The sequence below is a fragment of the Neopsephotus bourkii genome, unplaced genomic scaffold (assembly GCF_033783945.1).
Source record: "Neopsephotus bourkii isolate Nb327-2 ecotype Australia unplaced genomic scaffold, CSIRO-AGI_Nbou_v1 NB_360, whole genome shotgun sequence".
Classification (NCBI taxonomy): domain Eukaryota; kingdom Metazoa; phylum Chordata; class Aves; order Psittaciformes; family Psittacidae; genus Neopsephotus; species Neopsephotus bourkii.
Window position 1 is genome coordinate 1,874,705 of NW_026900866.1, and position 27,772 is coordinate 1,902,476.

General features: G+C 40.0%; 1 protein-coding gene across 19 annotated transcripts in view; it reads right to left on the reverse strand.

The window, feature by feature from the left end:
• The window catches only part of ESRRG (estrogen related receptor gamma), a 405,523-nt gene that overhangs the window by 333,908 nt on the left and 43,843 nt on the right, over window positions 1–27,772 (reverse strand). For 9 of the 19 annotated variants that reach the window (XM_061348551.1, XM_061348565.1, XM_061348573.1 and 6 more), the window contains exon 2: window positions 19,658–19,703. The exons of 8 other annotated variants lie outside the window; for them this stretch is intronic. In XM_061348551.1, coding sequence (XP_061204535.1) covers window positions 19,658–19,703 — 46 coding nt within the window. Of the gene's footprint in view, window positions 1–19,371; window positions 19,407–19,657; window positions 19,704–27,772 lie in introns of all 19 variants that reach the window. 2 more of the 19 variants (XM_061348566.1, XM_061348550.1) reach the window with 1 other exon arrangement.

The following is a 27,772-nucleotide window of genomic DNA, read 5'->3' on the forward strand; positions in this document are numbered from 1 at the left end:
GTGATAATAGGAAAACAAGAAAACTAATATGCTGTAGTTACCTACTCTGCAATAATTACGTAATTATACTGTAGTTACAATACCTGATTATTGATATACTGTAAAATAAACTGTTATCAAGTTTTTTTACTGTTCACTTCTATTTACAGTCATCTCTGATAAAGACTAAGCCTCCTCAAAAATGCATGATAAAGCTTCTTATCACAGGTTTTAATGCCTCTAATAACTACTGTAATTCTGTGTGATTTAGTGCTTTGAATAATCCACCAGGATTTTTCTCTAGATCTTTAAAAGGATTGTAATGTGTACAGAAGTGTCATAGTGATTAAATTTACAGGACACTTACACAAAACAGTGATAAGAAGGGATGTTTAATTAACACATGTACACGTTGCTCAACTGTACTATCATGCAAAAATGGAAAGACCTGAAGGAGACCCCTATTTTCATTTCAAAATGTTAAAACAAACAAAAAAAACCACAACAAAGTATTATCCTCACTATACAATATAGGAGCAGACATTCTGAGGGCAACAGCAAATCCAGGCAAATTCTGAGATGCGTACCAGCCTAGTGTTGCATACTGGGTACACCAACATCCTGGTACCCACTGGACATCCCAGAGAGAAAGGAAAAACTAAGTAACGTATGACAGTACATGGGATTTTTCCAGCTAAGTATGGAGACGCTGTTCCTCTGCCTCGTGGGTTGTTCAAGGACAGTGCAGTTCTCTTCAGCTGTATCGCCTGAAAATATCAATGCTTTTAGGACTCATTGATAAAAGTCATTGCAGAAAAACAGTTGAAGGTTACCTTATCAGACATTTTGGACTCCACATCTCAGAAAGGCACACAGGTGCTCTAGAAAATCCCTTTTCCCTCCATCAGTAGATTTACTTAATGGCCAAGGCTATCCCTTGTTTGTCTAAGAGATAAGTAAATTTAAGTCAAGCAATGAAGCGCCCCAGCAGACTAAACCCCAACAGAAAAGAGCAGAAGAGTCAACTATACAGTGGGTAGTGAAAGAGAACCTTTCTCTTTCTATGGACACTTTCCACTTCAACTTCTACTGACATTTTGTCCACTGTGATGCTGACAAGAAAAAACAAAAAGTTGCAGAGAGATCTAAAGGTGTTATCATATACGATCAAAAGACAAGAAAGAAAAGTAAGCAGCTCATGCAACTCATATTCCCACAGGGGAAATAGCCTTTTTAATATTAGAATTGTTTATACTTTGAAATGGAAATCCTAACATGTACAAGTGCATGCAGCTGAAGTAAAGTTCACTCCTGGATGGGGATGAGCCAGGCAGTAACAGGGCGCAAGAAAAGGCTTTGGCTTCATGAATGGAAACATAAATCTCTCCTTTGTAAAAATGATTCCTAATGATCTCAGAGTTTAGTATGGAAGGTGAGTGCCACTTTTTTCTTTAGAATGAATCCCACGTTATTTTGTATCACAGTCCTGGCACAAGGATGAAAAGATGAAATCATTCCTTGACCATTATTATGGGCACGCCTGCTCTGATCTGCAGTGCTATGCGGGGGCACACAAATACTGGAAATGGTGTAACTGCATTATTACTGTGCTCCGCACAGGCTTTTATACCCTGCTTCTCAGCAAGATTAATTATTCTGAAAGGAGGCTCACACTACTGCCATTACCCTGCTCTCAAAACCTGAGTTACATCATTTAGGACACTGTGTCTCACTATTTGAGCACATCCACGCAGCTTTTCTTTTACAACTGGAGAGAAAAAAAAGTTAACAGGAACAAGCTCAGAGATCATGAACAAGGCAGAAAACTTAAACATTAACAGGAAGGGGGAGTAGGCACTGCCGGTGTCAAAAATAACATGCTCCTGAGTCTAACTATCAATCTACCTGGCAAGCAGGACTGCTTACCTGTGCAATCTTTTCTCTGCAGCAGATGAAGGTGTGGGAACTTCCTTCTTCCTCTGCTGGCAGTATTAACAGAGCAGCGTGTGGAGGGAGACTATGGGAGGAATTTATTCCTCCTCTCTGTCATCAATAAACTATTAAGACAGCTTTTAGGACTCCCAGAGGGTGTTTGAAACATATACCCCTTTGTTTGGCTACTCTCTAGACGGGCTAGCATACATAAGGTTGCAGGCTTTCCATAGAAGAATAACTACGTTTTAAGTAAAATACACCAGCTTCTCCTGTAACAGCTTCCCATTCTGAGCTGCAAAGAAAGGTATTGCACCATTTTATGGTTCAGAATGAAACCCGGGTTTAAGGCTCAAAGGTTACCTTTCAAGAACACATACTTATTGCCAGCATTATTATGAGTATAGAGCTTGTACAGAGAGGCTGAAACTCACAAATAAATGAATTAATCATCCCCTTTACAGCTTGTGTTAACCATCTGAAGTAAATCAGTAATGCATACGAAACTTGTCTGACAGAAGGACTGGCAATGACTCTGAAAATCAGTGCAAGTTAACCAACCACGTTGGTACATCACCCCGAACAAGTTGCAGGTGAAACTGAAATGGTTTTAAATGCAACTTTGCCATTCTCAGGAAAGAATTTATAGTAGTAAACAATCTAGATAATGTCCATACTAAGGAAGACTTTAATAAATAAGATAAAATAGCATCTACTGAGTGATTCAGACATTAGCAGAGCAGCCTTAGCCATTTTCACTATCTCTCATGAGTTAATCAGACATTTTTTCCAACATTTCCTTACATGACTGTTCTTTCCTTCTCTGCCCAGCAAAATTGTGAGCTATTTCTGAATGTGATGGTTAACCACATTTTTGTTACTTTTCTGCATTAGATGGAGAACAATGAGATTTGCAGCTGAAAAAAAGGGGGAAGAGTGGGATAAGAAAGAAAGAGAGACAAAAGAGTTGGGGAACAAGATGATAAAAAAGAGAAAGGAGAGAAGAGGAAATTAAGAGAGGAGAGACAGAAGAGATAAAGAGTAAAAGAGAGAGCAGAGGAAAGGAGGAGGAAAGCAGGAGGAAAGAGGGAGGAAAAAGGAGGGAGGAAAGATGGAGGAAAGGAGGAGGAAAGAGTTAGGAAAGAAGGAAATAAAAGCTACCGCCTCTTCAGACAAATGACTCAGACATGATAATCTTCTGACCTCAGAAAGCAAATGATGTACAAAATCTTCAGAAACGTTGATGATGCAGCTAACTGCACGGAGGGTGGTTTTAAACTTAGGTAAAACCATCTGGTTTAACTACCCCTGAGTAGTAAGCCATCCACCACCTTGAAGTTTATCATTTTAAAAGTCAAATATTTATGGAATATTTATAACCAGTCTGATTTCCCTCAAAGAAACTTGCCTTACCTTTCTAATCCTCTCTCTGGTCTTTGCCTTGGTAGAGACAGATGTTGTGGAAAGCAATAGAATGTATTTCACCAGGATATATATGCCATATCCTTTGTTATCACAGAAAAAAAATACAATTGTTTTGATCTAACTACATGCATTTAAAGGATTATCAGTAGAACATAAAATGAAGCAGAGAGGTTTCTTTAAGGTCTGGTGGTTCCAGCTGTTTTTACCAAAGCTGCAATAGATTTCAATGGGAGCATTGCACGTTGAATGGCGAAAAGAAATGGCTCCCAGACCAGAGTTAACCCCAGGCTGTGTACAAAGGAGAAGATGCTCACCCTATGGAAGGCATATGCAAGCTGAACTGCCTATGTTGAATTAAAGACATCTGCACTTTGGCAGAATTTGGACAATGACTCACTTTAATTATGTAAAAATTTCAAATGGGGCAAACTCCACTGTAGTGACTCACATTAGTGCTATCACATGATATTCTGATAGCTACATCAGTATATAACTCATGTCTCTGCTGCAGAGTTTTTACAGAGAGAATGACATATTACCTGACTAGCATTAAAAAGACTCCCTGTTCCCAGCAATGACTGGTACATTAAGTAATGCTTCAGAAAAGTAGGATACAGGACACCAAGTTTGGTTGGGTTTTTTTCCCCTGACACAAAACTACAGATCTTTTAATAACGATAGTTCACTGTCATTTAAAAATCGATTTTCTATTTGGTTTTTATTTCTTTAAATTTATAGAGTTGTGGGGAACAATTTCAGAAGAAGATACTTACATCATTTCCTTTTCCCAAGAAGAATTATGGTGCTGCAGACCTCTGTAGGCTTCCAATCCAAGATGCTCCCACCTTGCCTTTACAGGATTGCAAACACACCATCACTACATTCAAGAACTATGTCTGGCAGTAAGGGTACCAGGCAGTTTCTCATGTTTTGCTTCACAGACATGGACTTTTCCCTGCACTTTTCAACATGGGTTTGGTTTCCTTGGTTTTGGTGTGGACTATGAGAATGAAGTCATTATACAGCTACGTCAGGTTAATGGGACTGATGACCTTGAAACACCCATTGTGAAGAAAACGTATCCCTGTATTATTTGTCTCAGATTTTAAAAAGTAGCAAAACACTGTATTACTTACTTCAGCGTTGTTAAGGGAAAGTCCTTTGTTGATCTGGTTCAAGTCCCTTTTCTAAGCTCTGAGGGTTGTTTTTATCCTGAAGCATTGCATTACTCTCCCATTAAACATTTAGAAAAAGGTTGTCCACTACAAGGCTTTCTGAACACCACTTTCAGGCATACTGAATGTGCTGACAGGACCCTTAAGCAACAAAGGGCTATATAAAAGATATTTTCACTAGAAAAGGAATGTATTAATGCTGTAAACACGGACTTTGTTAATGCCAAATGCTGACTATAGGTGTGAATGAGGAGTATGATGAATGGGATGATGAGGAGAAAGCAATCTGAACTGTGCAATTAGTTATGTTTGTGCAATGTTTTGCATAACAATTATGGCCCATTGGTAGACTAGTGATCCAAAATGACAGCCTTCCAAAAGAGTTCAAGCAGCTAGGAAAGCCACTGTACCTTTTGAGCAACTACTTTAGAAGGCTAATGAAAAATGTAAATGATGGCAAGTGGCCTTGGTATGGCTTGAGTATGACGCTGGGCATGAGCAAGAGCAGCTGAGAATGGTAAGAAGTACCAGGTCGCAGAGGATGCCCCAAGGCGAATCACAGAATCACAGAACAGTTAGGATTGGAAAGGACCTTAAGATCATGCAGTTCCAACCCCCCTGCCATGGGCAGGGACCCCTCACACTAAACAATGTTGCCCAAGGCTCTGTCCAACCTGGCCTTGAACACTGCCAGGGATGGAGCATTCACAACTTCCCTGGGTAACCCATCCCAGTACCTCACCACCCTAACAGTAAATTCCACCTTTCATTTTCTTTTTAAAAGCACAATTTAACTTTCTTTTTTCCCCTAAGGGTTCACATAAAAGCTAGATTTAAAATTGGAATCCAGATTAAAGCTCACTATTAAAAGTGCTCCTGGTAGCAGAGGTAAACTGCCCAGAATGTGACAACAACATGGGTTTTGAGTGATGATCTACTCATAGTCGATACATCCGAGCACACAGTGGTTTCCTTCATCCTCAGCAGCACCCCCGGGATCCACACTAGTAACTGCTGGTGCAGAGTTCAAGACATCCTGGCCCATTAGCTCCATGATTATACATCATGGGTTAGCACCACTGGGGAGCAGGAGAGATGCCTTTACACGACACCCAAAGGTGTCCGATTGTAGCATGCCATAGTTGCCCTCATCCTCATCCCACAGAAGAACTTAGGTCCTTTGGAAGATACTATCCACCAAAACAAACAAAAAAAAATCAAAAGAATTCAGAGAAAAGGTAAGACCTGTGCCCAAACCCCTATTTACACAAGATATCTTTAGGTCAGGTTCTCCACTGCCTTTCAAACATGACACTAGAACACTGCCCTGGGAATTCTTTTTAAACAGTTCACTCATCCCTTACTCCAATAAACAGTAAGCGTACAGTGCTGCTAAGTAAAGCTGTTTATCAAAGACATTTACTTTTGCACAGAAACTCGTCTCCCATGGTGCAGAAGAGCACAGCACTGTGTTGTGACCCAGCTCTCAGCCAAGGGAATGAAGAAAACATCAGAACCAAAGAACAGGGCAGAGACCAATTTTGCTATATCCCAGCAAAAGGGTACCAATACCTAAAGGAAGCTACGGGAAATCTGGAGAGGGACTTTGTACAAGAGCATGTAGTGACAGGACAAGGAAGAATGGCTTTAAACTGAAAAAGGGGAGATTTAGAATAAACATTAAGAAGAAATTCTTCACTATGGGGGTGGTGAGACACGGGTTACCCAGAGAAGCTGTGGCTGCCCCATCCTTGGCAGTGTTCACGGCCAGGTTGGATGGGGCTTGTAGCAACCTGCTCTAGTGGAAGGTGTCCCTGCCCATGGCAGGAGACTGGAACTGGATGAGCTTTAATGTCCTTTCCAACCAAAACCATCCTATGATTCTATTTAAAGTGTCCACCCAGTTCACTGGCTTTAACGTTTTGACTGGAAGTTGGAATAACTTTTTTAAAGGCTATTTTATCCAGTGAGAGAAGAAAAAGAGTATCCCACAACTTTGTGCCCTAGTAGACTCCTACAAATTACTTTTGCAGGTTGATGCTGAACATACAACTTTAGGCAGACTCACAGAGAGCAGGATTGTACATCCACAGAACTAAGCTTCACATTCAGTCACATCTCCAACTCACTGGAAGCATCTCTACAGTAAATATTGAAATACCCCTTGGAAACTCATCAGCAAGTACAGCAAACAGCAGTCCCAACAATAGCCTCTGTCCATTCAGTGTAATGAGATGTACCCCACTATATTATGTGTTCAAAGAGGGAAGGCCAATTCTCTTCTAAACCTAGCTTCTCATGAATCTGAATCGAATCACACATTCCCTTTGTAACAACCATCTCCCTTGGTGCTGCTCTACAAAATCTACATTCTATCACCACTTTAAAGGTCACCTGTAATATTTCAATAAATAAAGAATCTGTGATTTCCTTAAAGCCCTTGTATTCCTCTTCCTGCAGTCCTTTTGGCTCTCTTCTATTGGTCTTGCTTAGCTCACTTTCATATGAATGTCAAATTTTGCATTTGCTGTGTGCTGTCATCTAGACTCCCCTGTAAAACAGCTTGGTTTTCCCCCAGTTGGTGCACTACATTAGCATCCCCCATTTCCCCACTCCAGAACAGAATGTAATTAAGGATCATGGGAAAATAACACACACATACTAGTCATAAAATTAGAGAATTTCAAGTTTGGTTCTGCTTTCTAATTTTACATGCTTCACTTCCTTATACAAAGAGAAATATAAATGGCTTTGGGCACCAGATATCTATTAACTCCTTGTGCATCAGATCCTGTGAAGCAGAGATGACAGCAAGAGCTATAGCAGCTTGTGGCTTGTAGAACACTGTCATGTCCCCATTTCTGTGCCTTGCAGAATCACATCCAATTCACAAAAAAAAATGAAGCCTTTCACCCAAATGGTTCTTCCTCTGTCTGTCTACTGTGCAACGGTTATGAAACATAATCCAGAACTATCCCTGTGTTCATAGTGTACAGGAAAATGTTTCATGACCTAGGGGAAATACTTCATCTGAGAAGCCTGCCAGGATGACATTCACAGCCTTAAAGCAGAAGAACCACTTGGTTCTCCTGGCAAAGAGCAGTGCAGGAGGTGCAGTGGCACAGCTGGTTTAAAGCAGAGGTTGTCTTGTACATCCCCACCTCAACAATGGCACCTCCACCTTGGTTTTTTTGCTGGTAGAATGGAAACAACCAAGACCTTACTGTCTTTGGCTGTAGGGCTGAATGTCACCAGAAGAGAAATTAGCTGCTTCTTAATTAAAAAAGGTTAAATTGCTTCTACACCAGGGATAAAAATATCATCAAGTTGCCATTTCTCATCACAAGAGTAAGCAAGAGACAACTCTTGATCTTCAGTGTTTCCTGACAGGTTCTGGAAAGGGAAAATCCCACCAAGATATCTTCTACCATGAAGGCAGGTGATAGTGGGGAGGCAACTCAGGATCCACATCCCAAAGTCTACCAGGGCTAAATCATATTCCAGTTTGTCTCCTTGTTTAAAAGGAGAGAGAAGGTAACAGAGGTCACTGAGAAAGATGTTCATGCCATGTCTTTTGACACACAGCATGACACCGACAGGATTTATTACTTGCCCAACCTGTACAACATTGTCTGTGGCAGATTTCTAGGAAAGAAACCCACATATTGTGCTGCTTACTTAACTACAAAATTCCTCCCTCTCTCTCAGATAGAGAAGACTGTAGATGTTCACCTTTACTGATGTTCTACTGTAATTATTTTTATGGCAATTCTCCTCCATTAGTTAGAGGATCTTAATGGAATAAATAGAAAAATGAGCTCAAGCTTGAGTATTCTGCATTGTAATCTAAATTAAACTAGCATTACAAATTTGTTTACATATCTCAGTTGAGTTATGCAGTTTCAAAAGTTACTTGGTGAACGTAAACATGTCTCCTGATGCTACATTACCCACTACACGCAGTAAAATATAACCTAATGTAATACAATAAAACTGAAAAACCAATAAATGTTCCTATTTATTGAAAAATTGGACCAAAAAAAAAGCTTACTGTCAGTTTTTAAAGACTGAAAATCAATAGATGATGAAAGGTTGTGTTTTTTGTTGCCATTAGACTGTTGACTCTAGCAATAAGTGAGATATGGATTACAACTGGGGGAGTAAAGAACTGGTGAGATACACAATTTGGAGCTAAGAAGCTCCAAAGAACCCCAGGTCTGGGGTTTTCAGAAACTTAATTCCCAGTATTTGTGCAGCAGTGGCCATCTAGGCAGCACTGTTAATGGGCCCCAAGAGCATAGCTCCTCCATTTGGTTAACAAAGCCAGCTTTAAGTATCTTCCTGTCTTTAAGAGCATTTCTAAATTAAGGGGGCTCTTAATCAGAGTTGCATCTGCTAAGGATTGAAAGTGGAGACTCAGCTTTCACAGATACTCACATCCTGTTAATCAAAATAATCCTCAGATAACATAATGAAACTCCAGCTATTGCAGTCCCACTTCTCATGTGCCTGTATTGAGCCTACCAAGCTCAACAGCCAAGTGGTGTCCCCAGGTCTGGCCCACACACCCTGTGCAGCTCTCACATAACAACTAAACAAACCTGCAGTGATAGAAACCACTGGGCTAAACACAAACACTGCATCCAGGGTCCTTAAATAGTGATCTATGTCAAAGTTTCTCCAAGTGAACCGTTACAGGTAGGTATGGTTTCACCTAGTAGGTATGACCATTACATATAAACCCAAATATGTATGTTCTACCTGAACTATATTCCTAAACTCTGGAACAGAGTTTGAAAGGATGCCAATTATCATTGGGAGTTAGTGTTGCTTTTAAGAGTTATATTGTCTCTGTACATCTCATAATCATACAGCAGCTCAAGTCTTGCTAGATGGGGGTAACACGATAAAAGCCAACACTGCCTTTAGATATACAAATGCACTTCCCCGTAAAAGGGGACAGTGACCACTGGGCCTGGATGTGACAGAGAACTAGTAAAGCCAGCTGACCTGCTTATTACAAGAGCACAAAGCTGTGCAGTTTTAAGTATAGAGAAAAAACACAAAAGTCACAAGACCTTGAATGAGTTGACAGTGTACAGAAATGACCATCCTACTACTGGCCCCAGTCCTGTACTTTCATAACATAAAACTTGTGCTTCAAACTGATGACAGCACAGAGATCACTACTTTCCATATCCTGGTTTACTTCTGTTTTCCCAGGTAGAGAGCTAGCTATTTCTGACAAGGTGGCTGTTACCACATATGCATAATCACATACCAAAAAAAAGATTCATGTTGTTCCTGTAAGCTTTTGCTGAAGTACACCATGGAAAATAACTCTGATGAAATAATTTGCCCAGAGCACTGCTTGTCTGGAAGATTTGTATAATTTAACTGCAGCTCTGTAAATAATTTGGTCATAGACAGGCCACCAGCACAATTTGGTGCTAAACCCATGCAATGTTAAGGAAATGGCCAGCAGGCCAAAAATTAAATCTCAACTAATTAAAGTATGTACAACTCCTAGTATGTACAACGCACATTAAAACCCAGTCCAAATCTACTCTTTTTTGGAATATGCTTATTCAGTTTAAAGGAATACACTGAATTTTTCTTTGGGTATTAACAAAATGTCATGCTTTCTCTCAGTGAGGAGATCACCTGCGTATGGTTAATCCTGCAGATCTTCATAAAGATGTATTTTTGCATGATAACATAACATCTCAAACTTGCTACAGCACAATTACACAGCACAGCATTTTGTACTGCTGCTGAACTACCAGTAACTTTCACCAAAGCCTCTCAGTTCTCCTTGTGTGGTTACCCTGTAAAGTAGCAAAAGCTACTGCCCTGATTTTCAGTCAAGCCTAAACTGATTCTGCAAGCAAGAGGTACAAAATTGTATGCATGGTACATTGAACCTTTAATCATCTACCTACCTGAAATACTCAAGCAAGTAGTTAGACATCTAAATGTTCCAACTACAGGCTTAAAATAAATTAGTTTTGTAGTACATGACTATGTCCACATTGTTTAAAAACTGGCATTCACATTGCCTCTCAACCCAAGTATCACTAAACTCCAAGTCGGTAACAGAGCCAAGGCTAAGATTTAGTATGTGAAAAAGGGAGAGAACCAGCAACTGCGGGATGCTTCCCACTCATACTTTGTGTCTGAACAAACATTTTCCCATCCAAAATTTCCACAATCAGCATTGCCTTCCTGCACCATCAGACTGTAAATCGAGATATGTTCTGGAAGCTTCCTATGATTTTTACCAAATGAGAAGGAAATAGCAGAGAAAATAATATACAAAACAAGGCAACAAAGCCATCCCTCTCAGCAGGACTGAAAAAAGGCCTCAAGAAGAAGAGACACTTATAATTCTTTTTCAACTGAAAAACAGAAAAGGAGGTAGATGGGTTAAAAGCCATCAAAAAGTCGTAGAGAAAAAGCCCACCAGGTATTGTTGCAAGAACCTCTAGATAAGCATCTTAAATCAGGGTAAATTACACACCTCATGCTGGTGACTCGGTCATGGGAAATTATGAAGCTACGTGATGTCTCATTTGTTGTGCTGAAAACAAATGTAAATAAATTACTGAGAGAATCTCATTTACATTTAGAAATTCATCCCGATGCATGGCATGACTGCTGATGGTTTTTTTAAATGACACTTTGAGAAGGAGTGCCACTATTAAAAACAGATCATAGCCACCTCAGCAAGAGCCTCTGCTTGTGTGTGCGCATGTCTGTCTGTGTCTAGGCACGAGTGTGTAAAAGCAGACGTTCTAGAGAGAACTTTTGTATCACTGAGAAAAAAGGTTTTCTTTTACTGTTACAGAACCAAAATGGTGGTGCCAGAAGACAAACCCATCAATCTGTATTCTTCTGTTTATTTTTCCCCCTCCAGAGTGGGAAACAGCAAGACAATGTTATGGATTGGCTGCTGCCAGTACAACAGACTGCAAATGCTAAAATCGTAGGAACAGAGAATAGCTGGGCATGTCTCTCCATCACCAAGTGTAATAAAACTTCCCCTTAAATACACACACAAAAAGCCTTTTGCTAAGCTTTCATCTCCACCCCTCCCCCCCCCCCCCCAGTCTCACATTTTAAGCTGTCACCAACCCAATTGAGAAGGATATCCAGGAAGCTGTAAAATGGAGAGCAAGTTGAACCATGGTTAGCTAAGCAGCATACATTCAGGCTAATATCCAAATGCTTTAGGGGCTGTCATTCTCCATCCCGCGTGGGAAGGCTGCAAAGAGACAGACTTGCTCGTATTATGATTGCTCTTATTATTACAGCAGTGAAAACACTGCATACTAATGGAGATATGTTTTCAGAAAGAAAACAGTTAGATGGCTTTTTAGAGACAGTGCCTGGCTGTCTGGGCTTCAATATCCAATGCCTCCTATCCCTTTCTTTGCTTCCCAAACAGAACTCTCCAAAAAAGTTACTAACACAAGGGTGAAATAAAACATATTTCCAAATGGGGACATGACAGTGCTCTACAAGCCCACATACGGCAGCATATTTACATAAGCCTGCATAGGTCAGAGAGTTTATTTGTTAAGGGACAAATAAGCAGGCCATGAAATAATTATTTTTCATTGTGCCCTGCCAAACCTACCCAGCCAAAGGCTAAATTGAGCTGCTATTGTGATTATTTGAACTGTGGAGCCAAAAGTCTTCACTGCAATGCATCCCAGCTGTCCTAAATTTTGTTCTGATGGCTAGTTTTCACACTAGCTTGAAACTTGGCAAAAATGCTCCTCAAAATAGGCAGGCAGAAGGCTTGCTTTATCCAGACCTACATCAATTACTGATTTAGAGCTGCTCTGAGAACTTGATTATTAACAAATCACTTCCCGAAATTGTTATGACAAGATTCACATATGCAAACAGCAAGCTGCTCATATGTACACAGCTAGCAAAATAATCTAATACAAAGGTTCCCAGATTTATTTATGGTTATTTCCTATAGTGTTTTACTGCAAATTACCCAGTAAAATATAAAAGAAAGGGGAGAGGTCCAGCTGCAGCACCACAACTGTGACATCCAGTGACATGGGAACACCCAGGCCATTACTGCTCAACGCGCTTCTACCTTCACCCACCCCCGTGTTGGGAAGGATGTACCACTGCCTTCTGGCATTAGAGGAAGAAAAACTACCGGTTCCCAAGCCACATATTTGGTCAGCACACCAAGGAACAGGTAGGATTACTCTAAGAACAGCTTGGATGACAGGCTTGGGAGGATATTTCATACTTTAAACAAGGCTGACAGTGCAGAGGGGGGAAAACCCAAATATTTTTCTTTAAAAACCTCAGACTTCAGAGGTTAAATTAATCCCTAATAATGAAAGATTAGGAAGAGAACATATAGAGAGAAGATTATCCCATGTCTGCCCATTGTGAGGCTCTTACAACTTTCCTTAAGGTGCCTGGGGTTGGTCATTGCTAGACACAGAAAAGGAGGCTAGAAGGATCTCAGAAATGATTCATTTCATACTTCCTACATTTCTGTTCAAATAACTAAGACACATACAAAGGACAATGAGGCTAATTGTTTTAAGGCAGCAGACTTATAAATAAATGACATGCCCATCATTTGGTATCAAGCTGTATGTACCTCACTGCAGCTGCCCTCCTTCTCCTCCACAACTCCTACTTTTTTGTTTATGCTGTTTGTAATTTCACTGTAATATCCTGAGGGCAGCAACCACTCCACATTTACACATGAATGAGAACAACACCTCACACAACGGCATACCAGTCCTGATTGGACCTGGACTGCTCCTGGGAATGGTACTATAAAAAGAGCTCATAAATGTATAGAGTACAGCACAGTAACACACACACACATACCTTTTATCACAGTTACCATCACTGGAGTGTTAACTCTTGGTTTTCCCAATAAAATTTCTGATTGTTTCCTTGATGTCTAAGCTCCAAATGGCTAAAGGATGTGTAGCTAAGATCCAGCACACCTTCACCAGCATACTCTGTGAAGTAAGGTGTTTACTATGGATGTATCCACTGTTTAATAAAATGACAGAAATGTTACTGAGTCTTGTTATAATTATCAAGGCATAAGGCTGAATCTTGCTTAGGATCTGCAACTGATGCAGGGATGAGCTGGGGACATTCAGGGTAAGGAATCAAAAGAACCCACATCTGTGTTAGCCACATGACACAGACACAGACACAGACACAGAATCCCAAGGGCTGGAAGGGACCTCAAGAGATCATCTAGTCCAACCCCCCTGCAAGATCAGGGTAACCTAGAGTACATCACACAGGAACTTGTCCAGGCGGGCCTTGAATATCTCCAATGTGGGAGACTCCACAACCCCCCTGAGCAACCTGTTCCAGTGCTCTGTCACTCTCACAGTAAAGAAGTTCTTCCTGATGTTAACGTGGAACCTTCTATGCTCCAGTTTACACCCATTGCCCCTTGTCCTATCACTGGATATCACTGAAAAAAGCCTAGCTCCATCATCCTGACACCCACTCGTTACATATTTGTAAACACTGAGGAGGTCACCCCTTAGCCTCCTCCAAGCTGAAGAGACCCAGCTCCTTCAGCCTCTCCTCATAAGGGAGGTGTTCCACTCCCTTAATCGTCTTCGTGGCTCTGCGCTGGACTCTTTCAAGCAATTCCCTGTCCTTGAACTGAGGGGCCCAGGACTGGACACAATATTCCAGATGACTCCTGCATATCTGCTACAGACCTACTGGGTCTTAATCTGATCAGCCCAAAGTCCCTTCTTTCTTCCTTCCTCGGGAGAAGCTGTTTGACCTTTGAGCTTATATTTTAATATATTCTGGTATTTGAAATTTTACCTCTAACAAACTAGTTATTTTCTAGTATTTCAGATATAAACAGCTCCAATACAAAATTTTAACTTTGGTATTCAGTCGCTTAAATTTTAACTGAAAATATAATAAATACATTTGAAAAATCTTTACCAACATAATTCCAGTTTTCTTCAAAATTCCGTCACATCCATTATTTTGTAGGACTTTTTTCCCTGAAGGACCATGAAGGGCCAGTGTGGTTCACAAAGACGAAAAGGAAAAGGAAGAGAGTGGGTGCAGGTAAGGTGGCAAACCAATAAATTAATTGAGTACATGCATAAATTCAGGCACCTAGGCCTCCTTTAAGGTCAGATTCCATGTTGGAGTCACTCATTCCAATATTTAGTATCTAGGGGGGGAAAAAAGGAAGAAATAGCCAAAATGTAAAAATATACTTTAAAATCTTAGTTAGAACAGCAACTTTGCAAGGCCTGTATTTTGTGTTTGTATTGATCCCGAAGTTCACCTTAGAGATCTACCATACATACTACAATCTCTTATCTCATAATAAAATAAAGAATGTAGAAATGACATTTGTTGTCTACCACTTGATGGACCCTGTATTTACTAGACAAAAAACTCTACGCAATCAAATTCTGTGGAAAATCCAAGATCATAAGTTCTTTTTCTCTGGCTCCAGATGCACTGGTAGCTTTACAGGGCCTTTTCAGTATGACTTTACACTCAAGTTTTGTCCATAACATAAATATTGAGAGTTTCTGTCCCACAGAAACATGACCCTCATTGTTGGACATTCTCAGTCTGAGCACTTCAGCTTCTCTATAAACTCCCCACAACTCGTGATTTAACTCTTGTTTCTTTTGCCCTGTGTGCCCACAACTCTAACCAAAGCAAACCCAGTGTCACACTTCCACTCTGGAGGAAAGATCATTCAAGAATACTATAAATATAGTAAGAGGCCATGGTCCACTTGGAAGAGGCTATTGACAAACCTACTCACACTCAGTCATAGTCAGGTATGTGACAAAGTCCAGTGAAATCCTATTAGGGAATAATACAAATGACCGAGCTTAAAGAATACAGTTAGCTCCTAATTAAACAGCCCATAAATCTGTTCAGAACTTGCAGAATTTATCACCAGAACAGGAATCTCAAGACCTTTCATATTTTTCTCATTTTAACAGCCCTGTTGTCCACTGAACAAACAGCACTTACAAATGAGATATTTCACCAACTTAAAAAAAGATGGTTAAGCACTTAAAAGATGGTTATGCACTGAGTTTTCTTGAAATTGTGTAACATTTGCATGGTATAGCACATACCCTTACTTGTTCACTGCAGTCTGATTCAAAGTGCTATAAATATGTTTGCCCTTTCTGCTAAGCCCGCCTAAGGGATTAGCAACCCCCCAAAAGTTCAGTTGAATATTAACTGCATTAACTTTGCAGACTGTAACATACTGTTACACTCAAACAGCCTACAGTGCAGTATGGATGACTTGCTTAATAAAAAAAAAATGTTTTCATGCAAAGACCTATTGCTAGAAAAAGAGTTTGTTCTGTCAAAGGGGGTGACCTCTTTCCATTTAACTCCATAAAAGCAAATAAATAAAAGAGAGATCTTTACAGGGATGTTCAGAGAAACACTTATGATTTTGTCTGTCAACCCAGATGGACTTCCCTTGGCAACAGAGCACCACCTCCACTCCACATTAGAAATACAGTTCACCATGAAAAAAACCTGTGAAATACAGTAGCAAAGTGTCATCTACTGTAGTAGTGTGAAGTTAAAAAGTATGTTGAGAGAAATATGACTGCTTACTTATTTGTTAAGTAGTGCTGTGTGTGCCAACTCCCATAAAAAACACGTGCTGAAAGCACAAAGTTATATAGCAGTGAAGACAAATAAAAGGAACAGGAAACATTTAAAAGTTGGAAGAGGGAGAGCTGATCAAGTTCAAAAAGGAGGTGACTTGATAGCTAATGCCAGAAGCCAATGAAGAGCAGGTTCTTATACCTCCTGGGTAAAAAGCTTCCAGGCAGAGGGTAACTGGCAGTATCAAATGATGAAGAAAGAGAAGGAGAAAGAGAAAAACAAGAATGGCTGGGACAAGTCTCTGAAGGTTACAAGTTATAAAGTGGGCTGAGTAGAGTTGCTTGATTAAAGATTAAAAAACCCTCCTTCATTATAATCACAGTAATACAAAAATGTAGAACATGTCAATTGTCTGCTGAAAATAGAAACTGCATAATATATTTTCTTTGCTTTTATTATAAAAAAAAATAGATGAAACAAACCTCCTTTGTTGCTGTGGGAACATACAACTCTCAAAAAGACCTTGACATGAAACCTTTCTCGTTGGCTCTTCAACGATCACGTATGTATCAATTTATACACACTCCCATGTGAAGTGTAACCAGAAGCTAAATTCAAACTTTAAGAATTAGAAACCATATTTTTTCCAAAACACTGCACACTTACTTGCTTCTGCCATTCACCATTAAGTTGTCTAGAAATGGAGACCAACAATAGATGTTGGTGCAAGAACTTAAAACTGCAGAGAGCCTCGGACCACAGCATTAAACTGGAATTAAAGCTTCATAGGAAAAGAGAAATGCTTCACTCCCTGCACTCCCTACCTTAGACACACACACTCACACACACACACACACACACACAAACTGCACACCTGCTACCCACCATCCAGATGGGCCTGAATTCTCCTGAATCAGATCTTGGAGTTTTAAACTCAGCTTGAGTTCAATTGTATTTCAAGACATCAAAATGTATTATCATTTCATATTTTAAAAAATTAAATCAGTGTTCAGGAACTCCTACTTTCAGTGTTGTTTGCACAGTCAGATATGTATTAAAGTGTGATTATTGCCCAAAATGTACTAGTACAGATAAATAAAATGCAGCTTTGCAACATTTAATTTAATTACATATGCTTGCTTAATGCATGAAAACGAGGAACAAGCTGATTTTATATCATCAGCATGTTAAGCAAGATTGAGAATTTAGCTAATCCGTAGTGACCAGAAGTGGGGCTTTTTTAAGTCCATAAAGGCAATTTATCAGCCCAAACTCACTTAAACTTTGTAGGAACTGGCCCTTAATGCACAGGTATCATAAAATATTAACACATTAAGAAAAAAACTAGGAAGTACTGTTTTCCTAGAGAATTTGCTCAGCTTGCATAATGTAACATTTATCATCAATACAATTTTTTCTGTTAAGAGGTCTCTAGCCTCCTCTTCAGGAGGAGGTCTCTGTCTCTACTTCAGCAGCTCCTCCGAGTCCCTGTTTCCTGCACATCAGTCAGCTGCTTGTAACTGGCAAAGTCACATTTTAAATCAGGGCTGGCCTTTCCCCAGATCTACTGATCCTGAAACCAATGTGAGACGTGCAGGGGGTTAACAAGCCATAGGCATAGCAGTAAGACGTTCTCTGCAGGGATCAGGGGTATCTGAAAGTGCTGCTGGTGGTGCTCTGCCAGAGCTGAGTCTGGCAAGCACCAAGGCACAGAAACGCGAGTTCGTGCTTGCTTGGCCAGCCTTGGACTGACCTTTATTCGTAGCAAGGAACAGGAGTTTTGTTAGTGAACACAGAGTTCTGGTCTACACATTTTTTAAATTGATTATTTTATTGATGTGAAGAGCCCAGGTGCCCCCGTGACAGCCACTAATATAGATTTTGAAAATAAAATTAATTAAGGGCCAGTCTGGACCACCTTTACTGTCATCGTATAGTACCCTTTTCTACAAGTAACAATGCTAGCAACTGGCAAGCACAAGTAGAACGTTTCTAGAGTATTTCATTACATCTCAAAACACTTGACTGTAGAGTTCAAGATCACTGTCACCTATCTGCATGCACACACACACACACAACTCTTCTCTCCTACCTTCCAAAAGGAAAACTGAAGCATTGAAAACTTAACCGACAAAATTCCGTGCCGGAGCACCAGCTCTGTCCCTCCAGACCATTAACAGCGTGGCACGGTACAAGCCTGAGTTGGAGCAAGAGCAGCCTGGCATGCAGGCTAATCTGAATTATAGTCATCCAGCCCTTGAAATGGTTCCTCATTAGCTGCTGGTTAATGGAGACCCAACGAGTAGTGTTATTTTCATCCCCTGCCTACTGAACACAAAATTCATTTGCAAATATCTTGTAAAATACTGCAAAGCAAGCCAAAGAGATATGACAACATAAGAGGCACACTATTTATGGAATGCACTTACCATCATTTAGAAAAGGAAGCTGACATGAGCAACAGCCTAAATTTAGCAACACATTTAGTTTTTATTCACTAGTCACAATGACAACATTTTAGAAGGCTACCGCACACCTTGTGCACTGAAAGGTTCCACTGAAATCAAGGCAGGCTTTGATCTGAAAGGACTTCAGGATCAGCTCCTTAATGAATAAAACACTGAGTTAAATTAAAGCAATCACCATCTTGACTTTCTATTCCAAGTAGATATAAAATTACATTGATTTCAGGAAATGGTGGCATTCAAATAATATTGCAATGGCCCAAGCCTGAAAGCTAAATTCATTGTTGAGCTAAACTATGCTTTCAGAGGGCATCATTTGATTTGAGGGAAAAAAGAATCTACAAACCACATATTTTCAATTAATAGTTTAAAAGGCACAGAGTAAGAAAGGAAAAACACTGGTCAATATGCCACATGCCACTCAAACAAGCAGTCTTGCTATGTATATACAGATACTGAGTATATATATGTGTGTGTATATATATGGGTGGGTACATGTATGTGGTTTTGTCTTTGGGGAGGAGGGTTGTTCTGGGGTTTGTTTTTTGGTTTTTGGCATTTCTTTAAGGCAGGCTGTATTACAAAGGCAAAATTTGAAATCCAGAAAGAAACAATGTGTTTCAGAACAGCCTGAGAATGCTCACTTACCCACACTACCCTTAATTCAAAAGTAATTGCCAATCAACAGCGCACAAAGTTAAACCTACTTCTCTTAAAAACTCAGAAAAATAATTGATTCAAACCCTTACCTTTGGCACCTTAAAGACTTTTGGCCATGACTTACCTGTATAAATAGAAAGAACTAATTTACTACAGAAATGCCCATGGGCAAACATGTTCTGGCTAATGAAGTGTTCAGCTTTTGCATGATTAACCAGCTGGTGGGGGTGGTGTAAAAATCACAGGGCATAAAATAATAAGAAAAAATTGATTAGTAGCTCTCTTTTAAAGCACTCTATGAAAAAATTCCTTATTTTTGCTCAGCAGTTTGGAAAGGGACTGTACATACAGAAAAGAGAGACTCAAATGACTTACCAAGGAGCCAGGCAGAGGCTGCACCAGGCACTCACTCCTCCAAGACCTGCATCGCAGAGAGGTTCAAGTGAAAAGTAAGTGAGATACCAACCAGCACCATGTCTGGATTACTTATACAACAGGTCCTGCCACTAGTCATAAAGGTAATTTTCTGCTATATTGCAAAAGACATTATGCAAAATTAAGAACTGTGACTATGCTTTGACTCAGTTCAGTTTCTTCCCCAGTGCTCTACACTCGAGCACTTTAGATGGCTACAGCTACTCCCATGAGTCAATTTAAGAAGTGTCTCCATACAAGCCCAGGGATTCATATGCTACTTAGAAATAATGCACACATTTAGGGAATGAGATGTAAAGAAGATGGGGTTTGCACTAAGGACTAAAATCCCCTTGCTCTTCCCATCTTGTACAAGGGGTTTCTTACAAGCTCACATGCTCTGCCCTCAAAATAGGTCCTAATTAGTTTACAAATACTTGGCAGACAGGTCACAAAAATAAATGTATCATTAACTGTCCCCTAAACCAATGCAGGCTGTCTTGAAGCAGTTTCACTTCATAGGCATTTGCTCTAGCTCCCTTCACCTGGGGTATAACTAGTATGTAGCAGTTTTCCTTTAAAAAGGAAAACCACATATTTTTATGGCCCTGGATTACTTCAGAAATATGAAACAGCTGCTCATACAAAGCATATGCACCAATAATAAGAAACTACAAACATTTAAGCTAGAGGCAATTTTCAGTAGGCCATAGTAATAGTCACAGTCTTCTTTACCTTCATTACTTCTATGGAAAGTGCATGTTTTACATCTATTGATGGACTTCTAAAAAATTATTTGTATTTATGTACCATGGGAGAAGTGGGCAAAGGCTCTGCACCTCAGGAATCTGCAATGAGTCCCAGCCCTGGGGATGTTCAATGCTGGGACTTCACGGGTTAGGAACCTGTGTTAAATTCCTTTGGCAGTATACAAGCAGCCACCTTGTATCCATGCCTGGTTTCTAACTGCAACCTGATTCCAGAGCTTTCCCTCTCATGGCATATGATGGTATGCAGTACACATTCATATGCCCAGCTACCTGGATATGGATTCAATTCATCAATCATGTTGGTATACAGTGTATGCTGTGACTCAAACTATTCAATCAACCCATGGGATTCTTTGCAAGGAGTAGTAATTCTACCTGAAGTGAGAGTTATTGTGAGAAGAACCAAAGCAGAACTCTGAAGCCTCTTTCCCTTCTTCCCACAACTCCTCCACTTATCTTAATTACGACTTTCTGAGGGAGACAATTATCTCTAAATGCACCAAAAGAGAGATTTTTCCATGCTGTTTTGCCATAGAAGCCAGGGAGATTATCCTGATCACTCCATGCATACAGCATAAACTCCACCCAAAGATTCACACCAAAGAACCAGCCAGCCTTATGCAGGTTAGATAACTCTACAAATATTCCATAGAGGTCTTCCTTTCTTATCACAGACATCTGAGAAAGTGTCCCACTAACTTCACGGTCAGTTAAGACTTCTGACATCAAAAAGGTTTTTGAACATTTCTGAGGCACTGGATCTTTCTGCCTTTGCACAGTTCTTGCTTTTCAGTCTCCTCTAACCTTTGAGGAAACATTTCTACATATTAACACATAGGAAAATGGGCACTGAGCTGACATAAACAAGCAGACATAAAACAAAAACTGAAAAAAATGGAACAAAGCAACATTTCCATCTGTACATCAGTTCGGAAAGTGCCATCTCCAGACAGAATTCCAACTAAAACAGAAATTTCTAGTTAAGCGAGAAGCGGTATTAAATTCCACTTGAGTCTGATTTCTATGGTCATATTTGAATCGTAAGCAATTTCTAACATGTCAGGTATTTCTAACTCTGACCAACTGGGAGCCTGTAAACTGAGAGCTTGTAAACTATGTTTAAAGTGATTTTCAAACATGGTAACAGCCTAATATGTTTGCAACGCAATTTATTAATTGCAGTCATACTTGCTAAGAGATTATGCTGTGGACTACCTAAGTTACACCATCATTTTGGCTAGCCTACTTTTTTAAAAAGTAAAACTGAAAGAAATACCAGTTTGTCATAGAAAGTGAATGCCTGTTAAAATCATATCGCCTTAAAGGAAATCAGAAATACAGCTATGAGGAAAGGCAGTTTTGCAGATGGATAAAACTAATTCTTCAGACCTGTACATTGGACTCCAAAAGCTTTACTTAATTTTCTGTTTGTTTACTTACAAGCAGCTCCTTTGGAAGGACCCCCCATGCTGTTTGCTCTGCAGAGGGGTCTAACACAAGATAAATGTTGTGGACTACAAGTTTAACTTCAAAGAATACGCATACACAAAGCTATTTAGGTGCCTAATTCCACTATATCAACTCTCAGTGAAACTGACAGAGGGTAAGCACCTCTGAGGACATGGTCCTTTGACATTAACATGGATTCCTCATCGGGATCCAGGTCCATGCTTTTTCAAACAACAAAACAACAGAAAAAAAACCAACATTTTGTTCCACAGTCTCCTTAGTCTCTCCTATACTGGAGTTTCTCTAAGATTGACCATGGTTCCCAGTAGAGGACACAACAGCCAAACAGCTGGTCTAATTAACTGGAGTTTTTCATTGTAATTAGTAACAACAAGAGCATAAAGCAATCAATAGGACACCTTATGCCACTACTGCTTAAGTCTCCTTTGACTACCCCTGGTTCAGCCATACCCTTGAAGCAGATTTGGAGAGTTCTTCCTGCCACCCTCCCATGCAGCATCAATTTTTAGCAAGGATAATATTTTCTATTATACTAGAAACAGATAAGCCACATTCTTAACCTGTGTGATGCAGCTAAAAATCAGGTTTAAAGATCATATCGAGGAGCCAAAAGATTTTTTTCTTATAAAGCATTTTAATTACCTCTAACATGATTATATACTTGACCAATGAGTAACATAGTACGATATTCATACAACTGCAAACAAGTTGCATACAGACTTGTGCAACACACATGTCCCACTCAGGCTGGAGGGGAACCATGCTCTGTTGCTTCACTGTACATTCAGCACCTAATTTCTAACTTCGCATTAAAAAACAATACATTAAAAAGCTATTTTAAACTCTTTCTAAATAACTGCTGAAGGACTTCTTCTTCATACATTTGAGGAAGAGATATATAACTGTAAACCATCTTCTCCAACTGAGAGACCAAACTGCTAAAATTAGCCCCTGGAATTTCTCCTTTGGGTGCCAGTTTGAGTTTTGCTCCAAAGGACCACTAACAATGCTCATGACTTTGAAATTGCCTGCAATTAGTCAATAAGTCCTATTTGTTGATGAGCTGCACACAACTCCCTTGCAAAACATCATGTATTTGTAACCTCATTTTACAAACATGGGATTTTGTTCCAGTCTCCTGAAATTGTACAAACACAAAGAACTCAGATGCCGTCTCAACCCCCATTGGAAGCAACAAGTGAGTCCTTCTAAAATTGCAGACATGCTGTCAAGTGCAGGTGTTTGTAAACAAGTTTGGAAATGTTTCTAATTATAAACCCTAAGAGTTAAAATTAGAAGTCCAATCCACTAGCTTTAAAAAAAGAACTTCCAAAAGGGTTCATCTAAAGAAGAGCAACCAGTGACGTTTAATTTAGTTGCAAGAGTGCAATTTCTGTGCGGAACAGCATTCTGCTCTTCATCAAACTTTCCACTATGAGTTACAGAACATTTCTTTTTAGAAAAGAACTATGATACCATATGAATGTTCCCAAAACTTCTGTCTTTGTTGCCAACACCAAAGTTAAGATTTTATGGGGAACTTCCCATGCCAACCTCCTAGGAACACAAACCAAACTCTATTTGAAGGACCCTTCCTCTTCTGGATGAAGTTCTCCCTGATAACCTTACCTACTGTAAAGCCTGGCTTATCCTGCCCTGGCACAAACTGCTGGGGATAAAACTGGGGAAGGCAAAAGCCCTCCCAGAGCTCTGACTGATGCAGATCTTGGGACGCTGTCACAGAACTGGTGATGCCTCAGTCTTGCCTTCGCCACTATGGTGTGGAGGCCAGAAATGTAGCTCTAAGGAGCTATGTTGAGTGATACCTCAGACAAAGGTTGGAGGGAAGCTAATCTTGTCTTCATAACCCCAGATTGGGTTTATAATGCACTATGAGGTGATAGTGCAGGCCAAAGTAAAGGAAGCAGAGCTTTTACCAGACTCAGGAGGAGATGGAGCTCTTTATGGCAGGGGTGGGGGAAAGGGGGTTAATACTGCAATCTCTTGATCTTCACATTATTTCTTAAGGGAAATAAATACAATAGCACATCAGAATAGCTTTGGCTGATTACAAGTGAGCAAACATGAAATAATTTCAGAGAAGCTTGACTACAGCCTCACTTCCAGCAACTCTTGCTGCACTGTCCTGAAAAAGCTAGAAGGGGAAACGGATTAAACAGTGAGAACCTGCTTCAGGAACAAGGAGGGACTAGGCCTACAGCACAGGTAGGGCTGTGAAGGGTAGGCGAACACCAGCTCTTTGGCTCCTGAAGAGCTGGCCTCCTCCTTCTCCACTGGGATGTTATATGACAAAAGAAACACCCAAATCCATCCTCCTCAAAAACCAGGACAGAAAGTAAGCTGTGCTTGTCCCATCACCCTGAGGAAGAGGTTTAACTTAACAACCACTATCCAACCCCTCCTTTTTCTTCCCTTCCTTTTTCATATTTGCTGTGTAAAAAATAAAATAGCAGTTTCCATATTTTTTCTGGACAGCATTTCAGAACTCATTCCCTTCAACAAACATCACAGTACAAGTTTAGTGCCTATCTTGTAGCTAGAAAGTGTGGTGCAGCATCAGGATGAGAACACAAAAGTGCTTTCAAACCGGGAGCCTTGCAGGTGGCACTTCCTTTGGTGCAAGCCACGGATATAACCTGGAATTGTTTATCACTTGAGCCAAACCCTTTTTTGTGTGTCTATTAATATAAGAGATGGAGAAGCCCAGTTTTCCTCTTTTGTGGAGGGACCACAGTAAGTGGGAGCAGACTAAGGGCACATCTTGCCTGCAGCTAGTGGTCACTCCCCCTCTATTCATTGCCTTGGGTACCTTTTCCCCCTCTTTTCCTTGGCTTGAGTACCCCGTCCTCCCCATTCCTGGCTGGTGCAGTGAGAGCTCCCTCTCCTGTTCCTGCCTAACCGGTGTTAAACCTTGTCCTACTGGAAGCATGGCCTGAATGAAGAGACCAGGTTCAAAGGCAGTCCAGTGAGACAGGTTTCCTGTTGGAAACTGGCACCAAAATACATTCCCTGAGGGTGGGGGGAATAGTATAATCCTCCATTTAGAACCTATGTAAATGTATTTCTTTATTAAACATAGATATATGTTCACATGCACAGCTTAGTATATATGTTGGAGTATGTATATGATGTGTGCACATATGTGTGTGCACACATACATACATAGCATTGCAAATCTTGAATGCCACTAATCTCATTGCTATTTTAATTCAAAGTAAGTATATAAATCATTAGCTTCTATAAGCCCATCTAATTTCTGAAGCATCTATGCTTCTACATGTACCTGTACTGTGTTCAGCTGGAAAAATATTTTTTCCTAAAAGAATATAAATTGGAGCTGTGTTTGTAATTATTATTTTTTTATATATAAACCCATGTTTTTTTACATAAATCTTTTAATTAACAGTACGTATGTATTTAGGAGATTCTTCATCGCATCCAGACTAGATGGGTCAATTAACCCATTACAGTTTTTCTAAGATATTAGATGAAAGAAAATACATTTAGGAAATGATTAATCGTACTTAAACTAAGCATTTGAGTGCTAAAATAATACCAGATAGTCATTTATTTCTAATATTCTCTCCATGCTCAAAATGAAAGCATGAACAGCAGTGCAAATGCATATATCTCCTATCAAAAATAGCTGAAAAATACTATAGAAGAGTGCCTGCTGGGTTGGTTATAAAAGTAAAGTATAATCCATTAACTGCTAATTAGAAGCATCAGAAGCAGGCTTTGCTGCAATAAGAGCTGGCCCCTAAGTAGATGTTTCTGTAACCATTTAAAGGCACAGGGTTTCTCCAGTTGCTGAGAATGGAGCTTGGATGGTTCCAGCATAAAGGCCATGTGAAAAGAGCCTATGGCACTTGGCCATGCTGCCCAGCTGTTTGCTAAATATGATGACAGGTGCCAGTTTTTCCATTTGATCGTGGAACGTAATACATCTTCAAACAAATTTTCCCCAACTAGCCTGCTGCAGTTACATTGCAGAGATTCAAAGAGAGGAATGTTGGTTGTTTTTTCCTCTGACACACACATATTGCAGAGTCTTTGGCTGATATTTCATTATCTGCCTTTTTCTCAAAGCTGGTTTTAGTTGTATGTCTTAGTTTGCTTTTTGGTGCTATTGTTGGAGGACAATAAAGAGCTCTTGGGTAAAGGATTTAATTCTGAAGAAATTAAAAAAAAAAAAAGGGGGAAAGCTACTATTTATAATTAGACTTAATAAATTTGATCTGCAATAAAGACGGATTCTCTTCCTCTCTGTCAACTACTCCCTAAAGAGTGAGAAGTAGTCCTATAATTTCTCCTGTTCTTAATCTAACTACTTAGCCAAACCAAGGTCTTTCCAACTACTGAAGGCCAAAAAGACCTTTTGATCCAGTTGCTTATATAAAGGCCTTTAAGGGGTCAGGGCAAAATAAGGTGAAGCCGAAAGAATTGCCAGCACCACAGTTCCCTGCAAGAAGTTACCAAGACACAGAAAGCAGCAACTATGACATAAGCAACAAGGAGATGGTGCCTTCAACTGGATGACAGGCTCCAAACACCAGCCATGCTGGATGCAGAGCCAAAGGGAGCTCAGATTCCTCCAGGGCTTGAGTGGCCTTGAGCAGTGGAAGATACAAGTCAGGCTGCATAACTTAAGGAATCAGGAAGAAAACAGGCAGATAACTAACTTCCCCTGTTATAAAGAGGGACATAGCTAATGCAAGGGGAAACAGTTCAGGTTAACATTTTGGGCTTCTCATCTACATTAGCAGACCAAGTAGTAAACAAAGGAAGAAAGTTCATGTGGGGCAGGAAATGAGGGGATTTATGTTTTTCTCTCTGCCCTATTTTAATTCACAAATAGAGGAAACTTGTTTCTTTCTTTTAAAATGGTAAAACAGCTCATCAATTAGTAGAAAAAAAAGATGGCAAAAAAATAATTCTCTAAAGTATCTAAGAAACAATAAAACTAAGACTACAGTAGAAATAACAAAACTTAGCTTAATCCAACATCTTAAATATTTGTTAACCCTGTTAGCGGCTTTTAAAAGGCATCTGTTGTCATTCTGTATGTAAGAAAACAACTGCAAAATGCCCCAAAGCCACAGAGGGAGTCAGTGTCAAAGACACGATTACTAGTTCAGAAGTTATCTGATTCGGGTCACATGGTGTTCCAAAAACCATACCTAAATATAGTATGCAAGAGATCTGCACAAAGAGCAATCCCATCATGGGAACACACTAAACTCTCCACAAAATTAATTAGGGTTATTTTGAGGCAACCAAATGAAAGTGAGGAGGAAGAAAACAGCCCTTGTCCTGCCCCGTTCTGCAAGATGGTCACTGGTGCACCCAAGCCCCAGTTTGCAGCCCAGGCATATGGATGCTTCCCAGGGAAAACTCTGCATGGCATTAATACGGAAGGTTGGTGGAAGGCACAGTGTGGCTGTATTAAGAAATATGGCTCATTGGGAAAGAGGATGATCCAGCAGGTAATGTAGGCATAAACCTCCAGGTAGGAAGCCAATACTTGGGCTTCTTCTGTAGCTGGTAACAGCATCCTTCTAACAGAAAACAAACACCTTTTTGGAAAGTGAAGGTCCATGTAAATGATGCCCCCAGCACAGACCAACACTCTGGGAAAAGCTAGTGCTTCCCAAGACAGAATGAGAAGAAAATTCCCTGTTAGAAGTTGTTACCACTGAAATCTTTCAATTAGGATTGCCCCTTGCCAGGGAAGAGGATTCTCTCACAAAATACAGCCTCTAGAGCTAATTCTAACAGCCTTTCCTATGTTTACACATCAGAAGCAATCTCATGG